This window comes from Oncorhynchus tshawytscha, linkage group LG04, assembly GCF_018296145.1.
Source record: "Oncorhynchus tshawytscha isolate Ot180627B linkage group LG04, Otsh_v2.0, whole genome shotgun sequence".
Classification (NCBI taxonomy): Eukaryota; Metazoa; Chordata; class Actinopteri; order Salmoniformes; family Salmonidae; genus Oncorhynchus; species Oncorhynchus tshawytscha.
The window spans coordinates 19488645-19508578 of NC_056432.1; the positions used below are offsets into that span (position 1 = coordinate 19488645).

The window sequence follows — 19934 nt, forward strand, 5'->3', positions numbered from 1 at the left end:
GGAGATTGAAGATTTTTAAAGATAAGACCAATGAATATTTGTAGAACAAAGTTATGCATAAACAACAGTATCTTGTGCCAAGCTAGTGGTAGGTCGGTCTATTAGCTATGGATAGGCCTAAGTGTTAGCTGCTGCTGTGTTTACCTTAAAGCTGGTGGTGATGGAGGCATACTTGTTGTCAGCTGTCTCTGGGTTCCCAATGAGGTAATCCCAGCTGGTGAACATCTTAAAGGTGAATGTAAACTGTCCATCGTCCCCACCATCTCCTCCCTCATCCGAGTTACGTGCCATCCTGGGGGGGGTTGCTGGCATCAATATTTCAGATACTGTTTGTGTGTATGTGGATTAGTATATATTTACTGTGTGCATATGTGTATGTTCACGTGTGTGTGTTTAACCCACGTTCTAATGACCACCATCAGGCTGTAGCCGAAGATGCCAACACCGACCAGTAGGTAGGACAGTGGCAGTCTGAACTGGAGGAGTCCGATGGTGCGTTCGTCATTATAGTAGCCATAGAACAGAACAGAGTACTTGCAGTAGCCCTGGTGAAATTAAGAAAAATAATCATGTTCATATGCAAGTCATTCATCTGAAATTAAGCTGACAGTGCCAAGTACAATTGATGTACTGAAAATGTGTAACACTTTATAAAGGACCCACCCATAACAAGTTGCAGCCACTATTTCGATGCCATTTCCTGTCCGAAGAATGATGAAGGCTACTTACACATATTCACAAATTGAAATATACATATTCATTGAAATGATAGGCTAGAATAGCTTTGCTCATAATCATTCATGCCGCAAATGACACGTAACATGTAACTAACTATAAGTTCCTAGAATTTTCTTTTGCGGGTTCCTTTGCATTGTCTGAATAGACACGTGAGGTTCTAGCTATCATTACACCAATGAAAGCATTAATCTTCGGGGGAGGGGGCGAAGACATCAAAACTATGAAATAATACATATGGCATCATGTAGTAACCAAAAAAGTGTTAAACAAATCAAAATATATTCTAGATTTTAGAATCTTCAAAGTAGCCACGCTTGGCCTTGATGACAACTTTTCACACTCTTGGCATTCTCTCAACCAGCTTCACCTGGAATGATTTTTCAACAGTCTTAAAGGAGTTCCCACATATACTGAGCACTTGTTGGCTGCTTTTCCTTCACTCTGCGGTCCAACTCATCCCAAACCATCTCAATTGGGTTGAGGTCGGGTGACTGTGGAGGCCAGGTCATCTGACACAACACTCCATCACTCTCCTTCTTGCTCAAATAACCCTTACACATCCTGGAGGTGTGTTGGTCATTGTCCTGTTGAAAAACAAATGATAGTTCCATTAAGCACAAACCAGATGGGATGGCGTATTACTGCAGAATGCTGTTGTAGCCATGCTGGTTAAGTGTGCCTTGAATTCTAAATAAATCACTGACAGCATCACCAGAAAAGCACCCCCACACCATCACACCACCTCCTCCATGCTTCACGGTGGGAACCACACATGCGGAGATCATCCGTTCACCTACTCTGCGTCTCACAAAGACACGGCAGTTGGAACCAAAAATATCACATTTCGACTCATCAGACCAAAAGACAGATTTCCACCGGTCTAATGTCCATTGTTCATGTTTGTTGGCCCAACCAAGTCTCTTCTTCTTATTGGTGTCCTTTAGTAGTGGTTTCTTTGCAGCAATTCGACCATGAAGGCCTGATTCATTCAGTCTCCTCTGAACAGTTGATGTTGTGATGTGTCTGTTACTTGAACTCTGTGAAGCATTTATTTGGGCTGCAATCTGAGGTGCTGTTAACTCTAGTGAACGTATCCTCTGCTGCAGAAGTAACTCTGTGTCTTCCTTTCCTGCGGCCGTCCTCATGAGAGACAGTTTTGTCATAGCTCTTGATGGTTTTTGCGACTGCACTTGAAGAAACTTTAAAAGTTCTTGAAAAATTCCGGATTGAATGACCTTCATGTCTTAAAGTAATGATGGACTGTCGTTTCTCTTTGCTTATTTGAGCTGTTCTTGCCATAATATGAACTTGGTCTTTTACCAAATAGGGCTATCTTCTGTATACCACCCTAGCTTGTCACAACACAACTGATTGGCTGAAATGCATTAAGATGGAAAGAAATTCCACAAATTAACTTTTAACAAGGCACACCTGATAAGTGAAATGCATTCCAGGTGACTACCTCGTGAAGCTGGTTGAGAAAATGCCAAGAGTGTGCAAAGCTGTCATCAAGGCATATATATATATATATTTGTTTTGTTTCGTTGTTTATATAGACCACCAACGAAAAGTGACAGTGGACAAATTATTCAATGGATTATGTTAATTTTCTGAAAAAAGATTTTATATAATACCATTTATAAAATGGTTATATATACAGAACCAGTCAAATGTTTGGAAACACCTACTCATTCATTGGTTTTCATTATTTTTTACATTTTCTACATTTTAGAAAAATAGTGAAGCCATCAAAACTATGAAATAACCATATGGAATCATGTAGTAACCAAAAATGTGTTAAACACATCAAAATATATTTGATATTGTTTCGTTGTTTATATAGACCACCAAAGAAAAGTGACAATGGACAAATTATTCAATGGATTATGATAATTTTCTGAAAAAAGATTTTAAAAAGTAGACTTGCAAAAACATACATTTGCACCGCCTATTTTAATTTGCTCCTTGGCTCAGGCAGCCAAGTGGACACAAGGCTGTTTGGCTCAGCTCAGTCACGAAGAGGAAAACTTTACAGCTGTTTCTGATTAAGAAATAATGCCACGCTGGTGGGTGGTAACATTCAAGTAAAACCCAGCCCTGAAACTAAACATAGGCTGAAAATAATTTGATTGTCATATAGGATCCGAAGTTGGCAGTTCGGATTTGTCACTTCAAGCCCGAATATATAATACTTTGAATAAAACGATGGCTTATTGACTTAAATCGCTGTGCAACATCATGGGTAAGCTCTGGCCATCGTCTTTCAGCTTGAAACAGTGTATTTATACCGGTGTGGGTGTTTAATTACAATGCAGGTACAATGCAATATGATGCTGTTATTCATGAACATGCATGACCCCTAATGTCTTAAAATCTACTTTTTACCCTTTTTTTTACCAGTAATTTAAAAGTACTGTATGACATCACATTTTATGTATGTTTGTTTCAAATGTACAATCATATGAAGTAAACCTGAACCTTAAGTAAACTTAACAAGGTGCTTAAATATGACATCACTCCAAAGATCCTCACTCCAAAATCAAGGAGGACGGAGTAGTCCATGGCTTTGGCCTGCTGCGCTCTGGGAACAGTTTTCCTGGGTATAGACCCATACGGAAGACCCATCATCACCTCCGGACAGAAAGAAAGGAAAAATGAAAGGGAAGTGGGGAAAAGACTGTAAGAATGAGACAGTGAGTCCCTCCTACGATATCTCTCCATGTGCTGACCAAATAAACTGCAAATATTTTGCAAGACAATGGACTATGTGCTTAAGGTAAAAAGCTGCTCACCTCTGGGAGAACAACAAGACCAAACATGAACCCAAACAGGACCAGGTTTAGACCGTACATCCACCGCAAGAAGATAAAGTAGGAAGCCACAGATGACCCAAAGTGACCTGAGGGTTAGAGTTCAAACTCCAAAAGTTACATAATGAATAGATAGAACTACATTACATGAACAAGACAGAAACTCATAGCTTTAAATAATGATACCCACTCTCAACCTCTTTAATCTTTCTTTCCCATGGAATACAGGCTGTTTTGAAATTGTCAAAGTCACGGTTGAACTTGATCATTTTCTGAAACAAAAAAGGTTAAGAGAGAATATTTGAAAATAAAAGTTTATCACAGACGTACTGTGTAGTTCCTGATAAGAAAAAAATCATGAAGATTATGGTGCACTGATGATTTAACCCTTAGCCTACAATTTCTGTGCTCCAGCGGAAATCAAATTAACATAATCCCCATCTCTTTAAGCTAGAGATATCAGTTTTTGCATGGGCTGCGTCTCAATCCCCCACATCTGCCGATATAACCGTTCCGCATCTTCAGTGAAAGGTGGCAGAGATGGTGTTTGTCAGACCATGTGACATCCCGAAACTTCAGAACATACTTCCTTTCGATAATGTTTTTTCAATGTTTCATCCAATACATATATATTTTTTTTTAATAAAAAAAAAACAAATAAATAAATGATCGTTGGTATAACCATCTTAAAATAATTCCATATGTTAGTGTAGACCCCCCGTCCCTCCTTCCCCCATCCCCGTCCCCTGATTTAGACAGGGCTTAGACTCTAGAGGGTTACATGTGTATTTTACATGCCATATCAAATAACATCAAATAACAGATGTAGACCTTACAGTACAATTACTTACAAGCCCTTAACCAACAATGTAGTTTTAAGACAAATAAGTGTTAAGTAAATAATAGATACGTAAAAAACTAAATAGCAAATCATTAAAGAGCAGCATTAAAATAACAGTAGCGAGGCTATATACAAGGGGTACTGGTACAGAGTCAACGTGCGGGGGCACAGGTTAATCGAGGTAATTGAGGTAATATGTACATGTAAGTAAAGTTAAAGTGACTATGAATAGATAATAAACAGAGAGTAGCAGCAGCGTAAAAAGAGGGGGGCAGGGGCAATGCAAATAGTCTGGGTAGCCATTTGGTTAGCTGTTCAGCAGACTCATGGCTTGGGGATAGAAGCTCTTAAGAAGCCCTTTTGACCTAGACTTGGCTCTCCAGTACCACTTGCAGTGCGGTAGTAGAGAGAACAGTCTATGACTAGGGTGACTGGAGTCTTTGACCATGTTTAGGGCCTTCCTCTGACAACTCCTGGTATAGAGGTCCTGGATGGCAAGAAACTTGCTCCGGTGATGTACTGGGCAATACGCACTACCCTCTGTAGTGCCTTGCGGTCGGAGGCCGAGCAGTTGCCATACCAGGCGGTGATGCAACGAGTTAGGATGCTCTCGATGGTGCAGCTGTAGAACTTTTTGAGGGTCTGAGGACCCATGCCAAATCTGTTCATTCTCCTGAGGGGAAATAGGCTTTGTCGTGCCCTCTTCATGACTGTCTTGGTGTGCTTGGACCATGTTAGTTTGTTGGTGATTTGGACACCAAGGAACTTGAAGCTCTCAAACTGCTCCACAACAGCCCCTTCGATGAGAATGGGGGTGTGCTCAGTCCTCTTTTTCCTGTAGTCCACAATCATCTCCTTTGTCTTGATCACGTTGAGGGAGAGGTTGCTATCCTGGCATCACACAGCCAGGTCCCTGAACTCCTCCCTATAGGCTGTCTCATCGTTGTCGGTGATCAGGCCTACCACTGTTGTGTCGTCGGCAAACTTAATGACGCTGTTGGAGTCATGCCTACAGCAGAGGACTGAGCACGCACACCTGAGGGGTCCCCGTGTTGAGGATCAGCGTGGCAGATGTGTTGTTATTTTTTAATTTTTAATTGAACCTTTATTTAAATATGCAAGCCAGTTAAGAACAAATTCTTATTTACAATGACGGCCTACCGGGGAACAATGGGTTAACTGCCTTGTTCAGGGGCAGAATGACAGATTTCTACTTTGTCAGCTCGGGGTACCAAGCCAGCAACCTTTCAGTTACTGGCCCAACGCTCTAATCACTAGGTTACCTAGTGTCACGCCCTGGTCAAAGTATTTTGTGTTCATCTTTATGTATTTGGTCAGGCCAGGGTGTGGCATGGGGTTTTTGTAATTGTGGTGTGTTTGTCTTGGGGTTTTGGTGGTGGTATTGGGATTGTAGCTTAGTGGGTTGTCTAGCAAAGTCTATGGCTGTCTGGAGTGGTTCTCAATCAGAGGCAGATGCTTGTCGTTGTCTCTGATTGGGAACCATATTTAGGCAGCCATATTCTTTGAGTTTGTCGTGGGTGATTGTCCTTAGTGTCCTATGTGTACTCGTTGTTAGTTTGCACCAGATAGGCTGTTTCGGTTTCGTTTATTGTTTTTTGTAAGTTCGTGTTTTTTTTTGTTATATTAAACATGGATCGCAATCGACACGCTGCAGTTTGGTCCGACTCTCTTTCATCACCACTAGAAAACCGTTACAGAATCACCCACCACCAACGGACCAAGCGGCGTGTCAACAGGCAGGAGCAGCCGAAAAAGGAGATGCTCACCAAGGATTTCTGGTCATGGGAGGAGATCTTCGACGGGAGAGGACCCTGGGCTAAACCAGGGGAGTGTAGCCGCCCAAAGGAGCAACAGGAGAAGAGGCAACAGAGGCAGCAGCAGCAGGAGCAGCAGCAGCTACAGTGGGAGAGGTTGCACCACCTGGAGTTATGGACATGGGAGGAGGAATTGGACGGTAAAGGACCCTGGAATGAGCCTGGAGATTATTGTCGCCCCAAAGCCGAGCTGGAGGCAGCAAAAGCAGAGAGGCGGCATTATGAGGAGCTAGCACGGCAGAGCGGATGGAAGCCCGAGAGTCAGCCCCAAAAATTTCTTGGGGGGCTTACAGGGAGTATGGCTATGCCAGGTAGGAGACCTGCGCAAACTCCCTGTGCTTACCGGGGGCTGGAGAGACCGGGCAGGCACCGTGTTATGCTGTGGAGCGCACGGTGTCTCCAGTGCGGGTGCACAGCCCGGTTCGGTATATTCCAGCTCCGCGTATCGGCCGGGCTAGATTGAGCGTCGAGCCAAATGCCATGAAGCCGGCTCTACGCATCTGGTCCCCAGTGCGTCTCCTTGGGCCGGCTTACATGGCACCAGCCTTGCGCTCGGTGTCTCCGGTTCGCCTGCATAGCCCAGTGCAGGCTATTCCACCTCGCCGCACTGGCAGGGCAACCGGGAGCATTCAACCAGGTAAGGTTGGGCAGGCTCGGTGCTCAAGAGCTCCAGTGCGCCTGCACGGTCCGGTCTATCCAGTACCACCTCCACACCCCAGCCCTCCGGTAGCAGCTCCCCGCACCAGGCTTCCTGTGCGTGTCCTCGGTCCAGTACCACCAGTACCAGCACCACGCATCAGGCCTACAGTGCGCCTCGCCTCTCCAGCGCTGTCGGAGCCTTTCTCCTCTCCTGCGCTGCCGAAGTCTCCCGCCTATCTAGCGCTGTCGGAGCTTTCCTCATCTCCAGCGCTGCCGGAGTCTCCCGCCTGTTCAGCGCAGCCAGAGCTGCCAGTCTGCATGAAGCAGCCAGAGCTGTCAGTCTACATGAAGCAGCCCGCGCTGCCAGTCTGCATGAAGCAGCCAGTCTACATGGAGCAGCCAGTGCTGTCAGTCTGCATGGAGCAGCCAGAGCTGTCAGTCCGCATGGAGCAGCCAGAGCTGTCAGTCCGCATGGAGCAGCCAGAGCTGTCAGTCCGCATGGAGCAGCCAGAGCTGTCAGTCCGCATGGAGCAGCCAGAGCTGTCAGTCCGCATGGAGCAGCCAGAGCTGTCAGTCTACATGAAGCAGCCCGAGCTGCCAGTCTGCATGAAGCAGTCAGTCTACATGGAGCAGCCAGAGCTGTCAGTCCGCATGGAGCAGCCAGAGCTGTCAGTCTACATGAAGCAGCCCGAGCTGCCAGTCTGCATGAAGCAGCCAGTCTACATGGAGCAGCCAGAGCTGTCAGTCTGCATGAAGCAGCCAGAGATGTCAGTCTGCATAGAGCAGCCAGTCTGCATGGAGCAGCCAGTCTGCATGGAGCTGCCAGTCTGCATGGAGCTGCCAGTCTGCACGGAGCTGCCAGTCTGCACGGAGCTGTCAGTCTGCACGGAGCTGTCAGTCTGCACGGAGCTGTCAGTCTGTAAGGAGCTGCCAGTCTGCAAGGAGCTGCCAGTCAGCACGGAGCCGCCAGAGCGGTCAGTCTGTAAGAAGCCGCCAGAGCTGTCAGCCTATATGGGGCAGCTAGTGCCGCCAGTCTGCCCAGCGCTGCCAGTGCCCCCAGTCTGCCCAGCGCCGCCAGTCTGTCCAGCGTCGCCAGTCTGCCCAGCGTCGCCAGTCTGCCCAGCGTCGCCAGTCTGCCCAGCGTCGCCAGTCTGCCCAGCACCGCCAGTCTGCCCAGCACCGCCAGTCTGCCCAGCGCCGCCAGTCTGCCCAGCGTCGTCAGTCTGCCCAGCGCCGCCAGTCTGCCCAGCGCCGCCAGTCTGCCCAGCGCCGCCAGTCTGCCCAGCATCGCCAGTCTGCCCAGCGCCGCCAGTCTGCCCAGCGCCGCCAGATCTGCCAGTCTGCCCAGCGCCGCCAGATCTGCCAGTCAGCCAGACTCTTCCAGATCTGCCAGTCAACCAGACTCTTCCAGATCTGCCAGTCAGCCAGACTCTTCCAGATCTGCCAGTCAGCCAGACCCTTCCAGATCTGCCAGTCAACCAGACTCTTCCAGATCTGCCAGTCAACCAGACTCTTCCAGATCTGCCAGTCAACCAGACTCTTCCAGATCTGCCAGTCAGCCAGGATCTGCCAGTCAGCCAGGATCTGCCAGTCAGCCAGGATCTGCTGAGACCACCAGCCAGCCAGGAGCTGGTAGATCTATTTACCGGCCTGAGCTTCCTCTCACTCCTGAGCTTCCTCTCACTCCTGAGCTTCCTCTCACTCCTGAGCTTCCTCTCACTCCTGAGCTTCCTCTCACTCCTGAGCTTCCTCTCACTCCTGAGCTTTCTCTCACTCCTGAGCTTTCTCTCACTCCCGAGCTTCCCCTCAGTCCCGAGCTGCCTCGGTCCCGAGCTGTCCTTCAGTCCCGATCTGCTCCTCAGTCCAGTGGGGTTCTGGGTGAGGACTACTAGGCCATGGTCGGCGGCAGGGTGGACTATCCAGGGACGAAGGGAGAGGGGACTAAGACATTAAAGGAGTGGGGTCCACGTCCCGCGCCGGAGCCGCCACCATGGACAGACGCCCACCCGGACCCTCCCTATTGTTTTGAGGTGCGTTCGGGAGTCCGCACCTTAGGGGGTTCTGTCACGCCCTGGTCAAAGTATTTTGTGTTCATCTTTATGTATTTGGTCAGGCCAGGGTGTGGCATGGGGTTTTTGTAATTGTGGTGTGTTTGTCTTGGGGTTTTGGTGGTGGTATTGGGATTGTAGCTTAGTGGGTTGTCTAGCAAAGTCTATGGCTGTCTGGAGTGGTTCTCAATCAGAGGCAGATGCTTGTCGTTGTCTCTGATTGGGAACCATATTTAGGCAGCCATATTCTTTGAGTTTGTCGTGGGTGATTGTCCTTAGTGTCCTATGTGTACTCGTTGTTAGTTTGCACCAGATAGGCTGTTTCGGTTTCGTTTATTGTTTTTTGTAAGTTCGTTTTTTTTTTGTTATATTAAACATGGATCGCAATCGACACGCTGCAGTTTGGTCCGACTCTCTTTCATCACCACTAGAAAACCGTTACACCTAGTCCCCACCTGGGGGAGGCCAATCAGGAAGTCCAGGATCCAGTTTCAGAGGGAGCTGTTTAGTCCTTAGCTTAGTGATGAGCTTTGAGGGCACTATGGTGTTGATCTGTTGGGGCGGTATGCAAATTGGAGTGGGTCTAGAGTTTCTGGGATAATGGTGTTCCTGTGAGCCATGACCAGCCTTTCAAATCACTCCATGGCTACAGAAGTGAGTGCTACGGGTTGGTAGTCATTTAGTCAGGTTACCTTAGTGTTCTTGGGGACAGGGACTATGTTGGTCTGCTTGAAACATGTTGGTATTACAGACTCAGTCAGGGACAGGTTGAAAATGTCAGTGAAGACACTTGCCAGTTGGTCAGCTCATGCTCGGATTTCATGTCCTGGTAATCCGTCTGGCCCTGTGGCCTTGTGAATGTTGACCTGTTTAAAGGATTTACTCACATCAGCTATGGAGAGCGTAATCACACAGTCATCCGGAACAGCTGATGCTCTCATGCACGCTTCAGTGTTGCTTGCCTCGAGGCGAGCATATAAGTAATTTAGCTCATCTAGTAGGCTCGTGTCACTGGGCAGCTAACTTAAGTCTTAACATATTGAAGTTATAAATGCATAATTTGTTTGAATTATTCATAATGATTCAGTAGGACATAACTAATCTTTAAGACTGTGGACTCAGTTGTAAAGTTAACACTTGGCCTAGGAAAAGTTACCTTAGCAATTATGACTTTGTAGGCGTAGAGCTTCCTCCCTTTGCCCTTTCCCAGAGCCCCCTCAAACTTCTCCACAAACGCCTGGCATTCCCTACAATTCAAAACCAAAAAAAAGGATGACTCATCAACCAACAAAAAGTATCAATCACTGGTTTGATAAACCACCCACCAATAAATCAGTGAGAAGCTGGTCAAAGAACATCAATCAGCAAAGGGTAATGGACAATCTATCTACTTTGTCATTCCATAAAGAAATTAAAGTATTTCACAAAATAAATGGACATTTGATCAGGCAATGTAGCATCAAAGGCACAATTATATTTAAATTGAATTTAAAAATAAATAAGATGACATCACAAGTAATACATTAGTTATTGTGTAAGCCTTAAGGAATGTGTAAAGTACTGTAGTTATAGAAAAAAAGAGAAAACAGCACAGCAAGAGCAAGTCCCTATGTGAAGGCAATCAGCCAATGGGAAATCAGTGGAGGAATACACATGATGGTGGCCATTTTGTTTACTTGAGGAGTTTAAGCCTCCTCTTCATGCGCCACGGTTTGTTCCTTAGAGTGGCGATCAGCTTCTTCTTCTCCTCCACCTCTTCCTTCTGAGCAGCAATCTCCCCTTCTGACAGAGAATCCTCGTCCCCTGACTCGCCCGAAGAAGAAGAGCTATCAGAAGAAAGAGCTGTTACCAGGGCCAGGGGTCAAGTCAGGGTCAACCATGTGTCAACCAGAGTAGAGTTATAGTTCCGGTCAGACTGTCTTTGCTAAGAGTGGGCAGTGTGGCCAGAGGCTTTACACAGTGCCCAATTATCATGGTACAAACTTTGAACTTGTCACATTATGTTGAAACGCATCTGGCAGACCAACAGAAAATACAAAAAGAGAACATTGCTTTGGCAATGTAAGCATACGTTTCCCATGCCAATAAAGCCCTTAAATGTAATTTAATTTAATTGAAATGAGTGGACAAGAGGGGACACATGCAAGTCAAATAACATATCCTAGAATAGTCCAGTAACCTGGTCCTCCCATCGACCCAACCAGACACGAACAAACCCCATTCCGTCCATGTAATCCCTCAACTCAATGTTATGAACCAACACTACCCCATGATTGAGCCAGCACAAATACCACTACAACCCAACTCTATTCTGGTGAAAAATACTGGTTATGCATTACCAAAACTTTAGTGGGGACATTTTGAGAATGTTAAAATGGTTGGACACTTTTGACAGAGGTTCCCAGGGATGACCCAAGGGATGTCCCATCACATGACTATACATTTTCTCCATTAACATTAAGTTAACACATTCTATAAACGTTGAAAAACAAGCTCTGACAGAGCTTGATAGGATCTGCAGAGAAGAATGGGGGAAACTCTCCAAATACAGGTGTGCCACACTTGTAGCATCATATCCAAGAAGACTCGAGGCTGTAATCACTGCCAAATTTGCTTCAACAAAGTACTGAGTAAAGGGTCTGAATACTTATGCAAATGTGATATTTAAGTTGTTGTTTTTGATAAATTTGCAAAAAATTCTAAAAGCCTGTTTTTGCTTTTTCATTATGGGATATTGTGTGAGATGAGGGGAGCTCACAAATAGTGAGCTAAGGTCATTGTCGTAGCATTTTGTAACACTTTTGTGCAACCCTATAACCCATTTTCATGACTCAACTCCCTGAACTAATTAATCAATACATTGAAGGGGCATATCTGAACAGAGTCTGTCAGACTCCTCCTTCATACATGATGGTGTGTGGAGCATAGAGATATGTGAGAGAGGTGGCCCTCTCAAAGGATACTGCACCTGCTGTACTTTGCGTTCTTCTTTTTCTTGTCTTTCTCGTTCCCTTTGTCCTTCACTCCTTTGCCTTTGGCGTCACTTTTCCCTTTAGCATCGCTCTTCTTCTCCTTGTTCTGCCCTTCTTTCTGGTTCTTGATAGTCGATTTTCTGCCTTTCCTTTTCTTCCCTCGTTCTTCCTCCTCACTCTCCTCCTCACTCACCTGCTTGACTGCCTTTTTATTTCTGCCTGCAGCTTTTGGGCCCTTCCGCTTAACGCTCTTCTCCTCTTCCTCATCCTCTTCCTCGCTGTCCTGAACCTTGGCCTTTTTCTTATAAGCCCTCTTCCTCTGTGCCTCGTCTTCCTCTTCCTCATCCTCTTCCTCGCTGTCTTGGACCTTGGCCTTTTTCTTATGAGCCCTCTTACTCTGTGCCTCGTCCTCCTCCTCCTCTTCCTCCTCGCTGGTGGCCTGTTTGCCATTCCGTCCCCCGGCTCGTGGAGAGAGTTTGACTTTCCTGTTTCTGTCTCTCCACCTGACCTCATCTGAGACACACACACACACACACACACACACATACACACACGCGCACACACACACACACACACACACACACACACACACACACACACACACACACACACACACACACACACACACACACACACAAATTACATTAGAACCTGAACAATTAAACAAACATCTAAATCAGCCAGGTTGCCAGCCTCCCCATGGTTATTGCCAATGGTGTAATGGAGGGTAAACGCAAGACAGTTGGGTAGAGGGCACGACAATGCCTATTCCCCTCAGGAGACTGAAAAGGTTTGGCATGGGTCCTCAGATCCTCAAAACGTTCCACAGCTGCACCATCGAGGGCACTGCTCGGCATCCAACCACAAGGCGCTACACTGGGGCCAAGCTTGAACATCACTGGGGCCAAGCTTTCTGCCAACCAGGCGGTGTCAGAGGAAGGCCCTAAAAATTGTCAAAGACTCCAGCCACCCTAGTCATAGACTGTTCTCTCTGCTATCGCACGGCAAGGGGTACCCGCATGACTAGTCTAGATCTAAAAGCTCCTTAACAGCTTCTACCCCCAAGCCATAAGGCTTCTAAACAGTTAGTCAAATGCAAACTATTTGCATTGACACCCTTTTATGCTGCTGCTACTGACTGTTTATTATCTATGTATAGTCACTTTACCCCTACATACATGTACATATTACCTCAATTATCTCGACTAACCTGTACCCCTGTACATCGGTACTGGTACCCCTGTATATAGCCTTGTTATTTTAATTTTATTGTGTTACTTTTTTTCTTACTTTATTTATTTAAAAAAATTAGCAAATATTTTCTTGCTCACTTAAAAAAAATCTGCGTTGTTGGTTAAGGGATTGTAAGCATTTCACGGTTAGGCTAACATCTGTTGTATGTGACAAATAACATATTCTGATTTGATGATTTAGTTTACCCACCTTTTGTGGAAAAATGCATTGGAAGTACAGATGTAGGATCTTAATTTGAGTCAGTTTGCACCATCATGAAAATAATCCTGCAGCAACAGGAAATGTGAATTATTATGTGGATTTAATGAATGGACATTTTTGTAGGGAAAAATAAAGACAGAAATGTCTAAGTGGAAATTACAAACTACATAAGCATTTTTAAACCTCAAATATACTACACATTTTAAATCTCCTGCATTGCAGGAAAGTTATCCTGTAATCAAATTTGTCACCGCTACTGGCAATTAGAGTTTACCCACCTATTTTTTTTACCACTACATCACTGGTCTATGACTATCCTAAAAGACCCACTCCAGCCTCCCTAGAACATGATTTGTCACCTATTTTATATAACCTTTATTTAACTAGGCAAGTCAGAACAAATTCTTATTTACAATGACGGCCTACACTTACTTAACAAAAAGCACATCTCAATAGGTGGTCCAGGTGTCCTCTGACATGGTACAAGTGGGGGGGGTTGGGCCTTTCCTCTTTTTAGCCTTACATTTTTCCTCTATTGTTCCCGCAAGCAAGGGGGGAGGCCAATGACATCAGAGTGCACCATCAAACCAACTCATTGAACTGCTAAATCCAATCTCGCAAATATGTCTAAATAACACTATTTTGCTCAAAACATATGAACTTTACTGTATTGATATGTTGTTATTCATCAGGAAAAGTTCAAAATTAGCTGGGGTGGGTTATTGTGTCCTTGAACTCATCATTTAGATTAGTAAATGTCATAATTTTTTACACAGTGTGTCTCCCCTTTAGAACGCCATCTTTTCAGAATAACACAAACAGGTAAGCTCAAACACACATAAACACACACACATCAAACACTTTCTCCTTCTTATGACTTACCCTCATGCCCACTGTCTAACTCTCCATCGATGTCCATTCCCACTATAAAATATATATATACATTGTCAGTCAAAAGCTCTACAAATATTGTACTTTGTCTTTGAACCATGAAAAATCTCACAATCTTACTGTTTCATGTTTAAGAGTATGGATGTATGTTCCATGTTATAGTACATCTACAGATAGGATCTTAATTTGAGCACTCTTTTGTTGCTGAGAAATGCAAACTTGTAGTGTATTTGAGGTTTTAAAAGTATTTTAATGTTTGTAATTTCCACTTAGAAATTTCAGACTTGATTTGACCTAATGAAAAATGTATCAACCCCTTCAAAAATGTAAATGAATTATAATCCACATAATAATTTACATTTCTTGTTCATGCAGAATTATTTTCCTGTTATAGAAAACTGGCTCAAAGTAAGATCTGTAGTAGTACATCTGTTCCATATTTACTACAAAGACATCAAAGAAAGATCTGTAGTGGTACATCTGTTCCATATTTACTACAAAGACATCAAAGAAAGATCTGTAGTAGTACATCTGTTCCATATTTACTACAAAGACATCAAAGAAAGATCTGTAGTAGTACATCTGTTCCATATTTACTACAAAGACATCAAAGAAAGATCTGTAGTAGTACATCTGTTCCATATTTACGACAAACACATCAAAGAAAGATCTGTAGTAGTACATCTGTTCCATATTTACTACAAAGACATCAAAGAAAGATCTGTAGTAGTACATCTGTTCCATATTTACTACAAACACATCAAAGAAAGATCTGTAGTAGTACATCTGTTCCATATTTACTACAAAGACATCCAAGAAAGATCTGTAGTAGTACATCTGTTCCATATTTACTACAAACACATCAAAGAAAGATCTGTAGTAGTACATCTGTTCCATATTTACTACAAACACATCAAAGAAAGATCTGTAGTAGTACACTGTTCCATATTTACTACAAAGACATCAAAGAAAGATCTGTAGTAGTACATCTGTTCCATATTTACTACAAACACATCAAAGAAAGATCAAGTACATCTGTTCCATATTTACTACAAACACATCAAAGAAAGATCTGTAGTAGTACATCTGTTCCATATTTACTACAAAGACATCAAAGAAAGATCTGTAGTAGTACATCTGTTCCATATTTACTACAAACACATCAAAGAAAGAAGCAGTACATCTGTTCCATATTTACTACAAACACATCAAAGAAAGATCTGTAGTAGTACATCTGTTCCATATTTACTACAAACACATCAAAGAAAGATCTGTAGTAGTACATCTGTTCTATATTTACTACAAACACATCAAAGAAAGATCTGTAGTAGTACATCTGTTCCATATTTACTACAAAGACATCAAAGAAAGATCTGTAGTAGTACATCTGTTCCATATTTACTACAAAGACATCAAAGAAAGATCTGTAGTAGTACATCTGTTCCATATTTACTACAAAGACATCAAAGAAAGATCTGTAGTAGTACATCTGTTCTATATTTACTACAAACACATCAAAGAAAGATAGTAGTACATCTGTTCCATATTTACTACAAAGACATCAAAGAAAGATCTGTAGTAGTACATCTGTTCCATATTTACGACAAACACATCAAAGAAAGATCTGTAGTAGTACATCTGTTCCATATTTACTACAAAGACATCAAAGAAAGATCTGTAGTAGTACATCTGTTCCATATTTACTACAAAGACATCAAAGAAAGATCTGTAGTAGTACATCTGTTCCATATTTACTACAAACACATCAAAGAAAGATCTGTAGTAGTACATCTGTTCCATATTTACTACAAACACATCAAAGAAAGATCTGTAGTAGTACATCTGTTCCATATTTACTACAAACACATCAAAGAAAGATCTGTAGTAGTACATCTGTTCCATATTTACTACAAAGACATCCAAGAAAGATCTGTAGTAGTACATCTGTTCCATATTTACTACAAACACATCAAAGAAAGATCTGTAGTAGTACATCTGTTCCATATTTACTACAAACACATCAAAGAAAGATCTGTAGTAGTACATCTGTTCCATATTTACTACAAAGACATCAAAGAAAGCTCTGTAGTAGTACATCTGTTCCATATTTACTACAAACACATCAAAGAAAGATCTGTAGTAGTACATCTGTTCCATATTTACTACAAACACATCAAAGAAAGATCTGTAGTAGTACATCTGTTCCATATTTACTACAAAGACATCAAAGAAAGCTCTGTAGTAGTACATCTGTTCCATATTTACTACAAACACATCAAAGAAAGATCTGTAGTAGTACATCTGTTCCATATTTACTACAAACACATCAAAGAAAGAGAAAAACTGAATACTCTTCAGTGTTCAAGAGAAATCCAAAAGAAGAAATATTTCCACTCTGGAAAACAAAAAGGATAAATCCTACCCACCCTCTTCCATTTTAATTGCAATGTCAGTTTTCTTCCGAGGAGGCATTTTGGCTCAGTGTTGTCCTCTTATTAAGCTCTTCAGTTCAGCCTGCTCTCTCCCTCTCAGGCCATGTAGATCTCAGGTAAGCAGGCAGCTGTCACACCTGTGCAGGTACTCACACACTCTGACAGGTGCACCCGTGTTTGGGCTACTAGACTTGTTGTCTCCCTGACAACCACCAATGATATTGCTCAAGAGATTATAATATTTAGTACCGAAGAAGAAAGACTAAATCTAAAGGGACAATAAAGTGGTACAAAAAGTGTGTCAATCAAAAAGACAGTTGATCTCTGACTTACAGCATGTATGTAGACACAGATACAATACACTCCCACACACACACACAAGCACTTATACTCACACACCTAGACAATTGAATTAGTGCCTTAATGTGTACATATAAACCATTATTCACCTGTTTTGCAGCAATAAATAGTTTTGACCAACAGTTGAAAAACTCACACCAATAAATTCCATCATATACGTACGTAACTCTTACCCTGAAATTTTAAACCAGAGCACTATTTTTAATTTTTTTATTTTATTTATTTTAAAAATGTCACCTTTATTTAACCAGGCAAGCTAGTTGAGAACAAGTTCTCATTTACAACTGCGACCTGGCCAAGATAAAGCAAAGCAGTGCGACACAAACAACACAGAGTTATACATGGAATGAACAAGCGTATAGTCAATAACACAATAGATAAAAAATAAAGTCTATATACTGTGTGTGCAAATGGCGTGAGGAGGTAAGGCAATAAATAGGCCATAGTAGCAAAGTAATTACAATTTAGCAGATTAACACTGGAGTGATAGATGAGCAGATGATGATGTGCAAGTAGTGATACTGGTGTGCAAAAGAGCAGAAAAGTAAATAAAAACAGTATGGGCATGAGGTAGGTAGATTGGGTGGGCTATTTAGAGATTAACTATGTATAGCTGCAGCGATTGGTTAGCTGCTCAGATAGCTGATGTTTAAAATTAGTGAGGGAAATATAAGTCTCCAGTGTCAGCGATTTTTGCAGGAAAGGCAGCCAAAGGAGTTGTTGGCTTTGGGGATGACCAGTGAGATATACCTGCTGGAGCGCGTGCTACGGGCGGGTGTTGCTATGGTGACCAGTGAGCTGAGATAAGGAGGAGCTTTACCTAGCAAAGACTTATAGATGACCTGGAGCCAGTGGGTTTGGCGATGAATATGTATCGAGGGCCAGCCAACGAGAGCATACAGGTCGCAGTGGTGGGTGGTATAAAGGGCTTTGGTAACAAAACGGATGGCACTGTGATAGACTGCATCCAGTTTGCTAAGTAAAGTGTTGGAAACTATTTTGTAGATGATATCGCCAAAGTCGAGGATCGGTAGGATAGTCAGTTTTACGAGTTTGGCAGCATGAGTGAAGGAGGCTTTGTTGCAAAATAGAAAGCCAATTCTAGATTTGATTTTGGATTGGAGATGTTAAAAACTGTTTGGGATAGGGGGCAGCATATTCACGTTTGGATAAAAAGCGTGCCCAGATTAAACTGCCTGCTACTCAGTCCCAGTTGCTAATAGAAAACACTCTGAAGTTTCTAAAACTGCTTGAATGATGTCTGTGAGTATAACATAACTCATATGGCAGGTGAAAACCTGAGATAAATCCAACCAGGAAGTGGGAAATCTGAGGTTTGTAGTTTTTCAACGCTTGGCCTATTGAATACACAGTGTCTATGGGGTCAAATTGCACTTCCTAGGGTTTCCACTAGATGTCAACCGTCTTTAGAAACTTGTTTGAAGCTTCTACTGTAAAGGAGGGGCTCATGTGGGCTCTTTGAATCAGTGGTCTGGCAGAGTACCACAAGCTCGTGACACTTGTTCATGTGAGAGTTACCTCGCATTCCATTGCTTTTCTACAGACAAAGGAATTCTCCGGTTGGAACATTATTGAAGATTTATGTTAAATTTGACATGTTTCTATGGACTGTAACGGAACTTTTGGACTTTTCATCTGGACCTAGTGCTCACGCCTCATGAAGATGGATTACTGGGCTGAACGCGCTAACAACAAGGAGGAATTTGGACATAAATTATGAACTTTATCGAACAAATCAAACATTTATTGTGGAACTGGGATTCCTGGGAGTGCATTCTGATGAAGATCATCAAAGGTATATTTATTATGTTATTTCTGACTAATGTTGACTACACAACATGACGGATATTTCTTTGGCTGGTTTGGTCTCTGAGCGCCGTAGATTATTGCATGGTGTGCTTTTTCCGTACATTTAAAAAAAAATCTGACACAGCAGTTACATTAAGGAGAAGCCTATCTTTAATTCTGTGAACAACACTTGTATCTTTTATCAATGTTTATTATGAGTATTTCTGGAAATTGGTGTGGCTCTCTGCAAAATCACCAGATGTTTTGGAAGCAAAACATAACTGAACGTAACACGCCAATGTAAACTGAGATTTTTGGATATAAATATGCACTTTATCGAACAAAACATACATGTATTGTGTAACATGATGTCCTATGAGTGTCATCTGTCGTGGAAATTTCCTCTATTTACCAAATCATGTGAGCAAACCACACACCAGTCAGAGTTAGTTATCAAAGTCCATCTTTTATTATATGAGCTCTATCACAACCCTGTGACTCTCAGATCAATTCAGTGTCTATCAATGAATTCTCTGAGAGTCCCTTCCACATTTCAACTGAGATCCTTTATAGCAGACACACACAGGATAAGACAGCATCGGCATAATTCATCGTTCAGCTTTGTCACCTTTCTCAAACTCAGAACCATAAACCAATCCTCCATATCAACAGGCATATATCAAATCCATCCTATCTTGACAAGATCACAGAGACACACTGACTGGCACACAGACATTGTGGAGCCAAGAGATACACGCTTGACCTCTCCCCTCTCTCCGGCCCAAGCAACTTAGTCTTGACATAGAACAGATACTGCAACCCCGCCACAGTATTATACAAAAATAACATTCTGATGAGAAGTAACTTACAAACATATGATGAATATAAAACATCTTACCTATGTTACCAACCAATTCTGATTATTCCCCAACACATCTGATGAAGATCATCAAAGGTTAGTGATTAATTTTATCTATATTTCTGCTTTTGGTGACTCCTCTCTTTGGCTGGAAAAATGGCTGTGTGTGTTTTTATGACTTGGCTCTGACCTAACATAATCAAATGTTGTGCTTTCGCTGTAAAACCTTTTGAAATCAGACATGA

General features: G+C 42.8%; 1 protein-coding gene across 1 annotated transcript in view; it reads right to left on the reverse strand.

The window, feature by feature from the left end:
* LOC112248190 (transmembrane channel-like protein 2-B) overlaps positions 1–16797 on the reverse strand; it is a 27898-nt gene extending 11101 nt beyond the window's left edge. The window contains exons 1-10 of the mRNA XM_042320425.1: positions 16656–16797; positions 14221–14262; positions 11880–12396; positions 10588–10737; positions 10068–10158; positions 3739–3820; positions 3531–3637; positions 3271–3369; positions 403–545; positions 145–292 (exon numbers count right to left, since the gene is read on the reverse strand). Coding sequence (XP_042176359.1) covers positions 145–292; positions 403–545; positions 3271–3369; positions 3531–3637; positions 3739–3820; positions 10068–10158; positions 10588–10737; positions 11880–12396; positions 14221–14262; positions 16656–16701 — 1425 coding nt within the window. The 5' untranslated portion in view covers positions 16702–16797. The remainder of the gene's footprint in view (positions 1–144; positions 293–402; positions 546–3270; positions 3370–3530; positions 3638–3738; positions 3821–10067; positions 10159–10587; positions 10738–11879; positions 12397–14220; positions 14263–16655) is intronic.
* Between the last annotated feature and the right edge of the window lie 3137 nt (positions 16798–19934).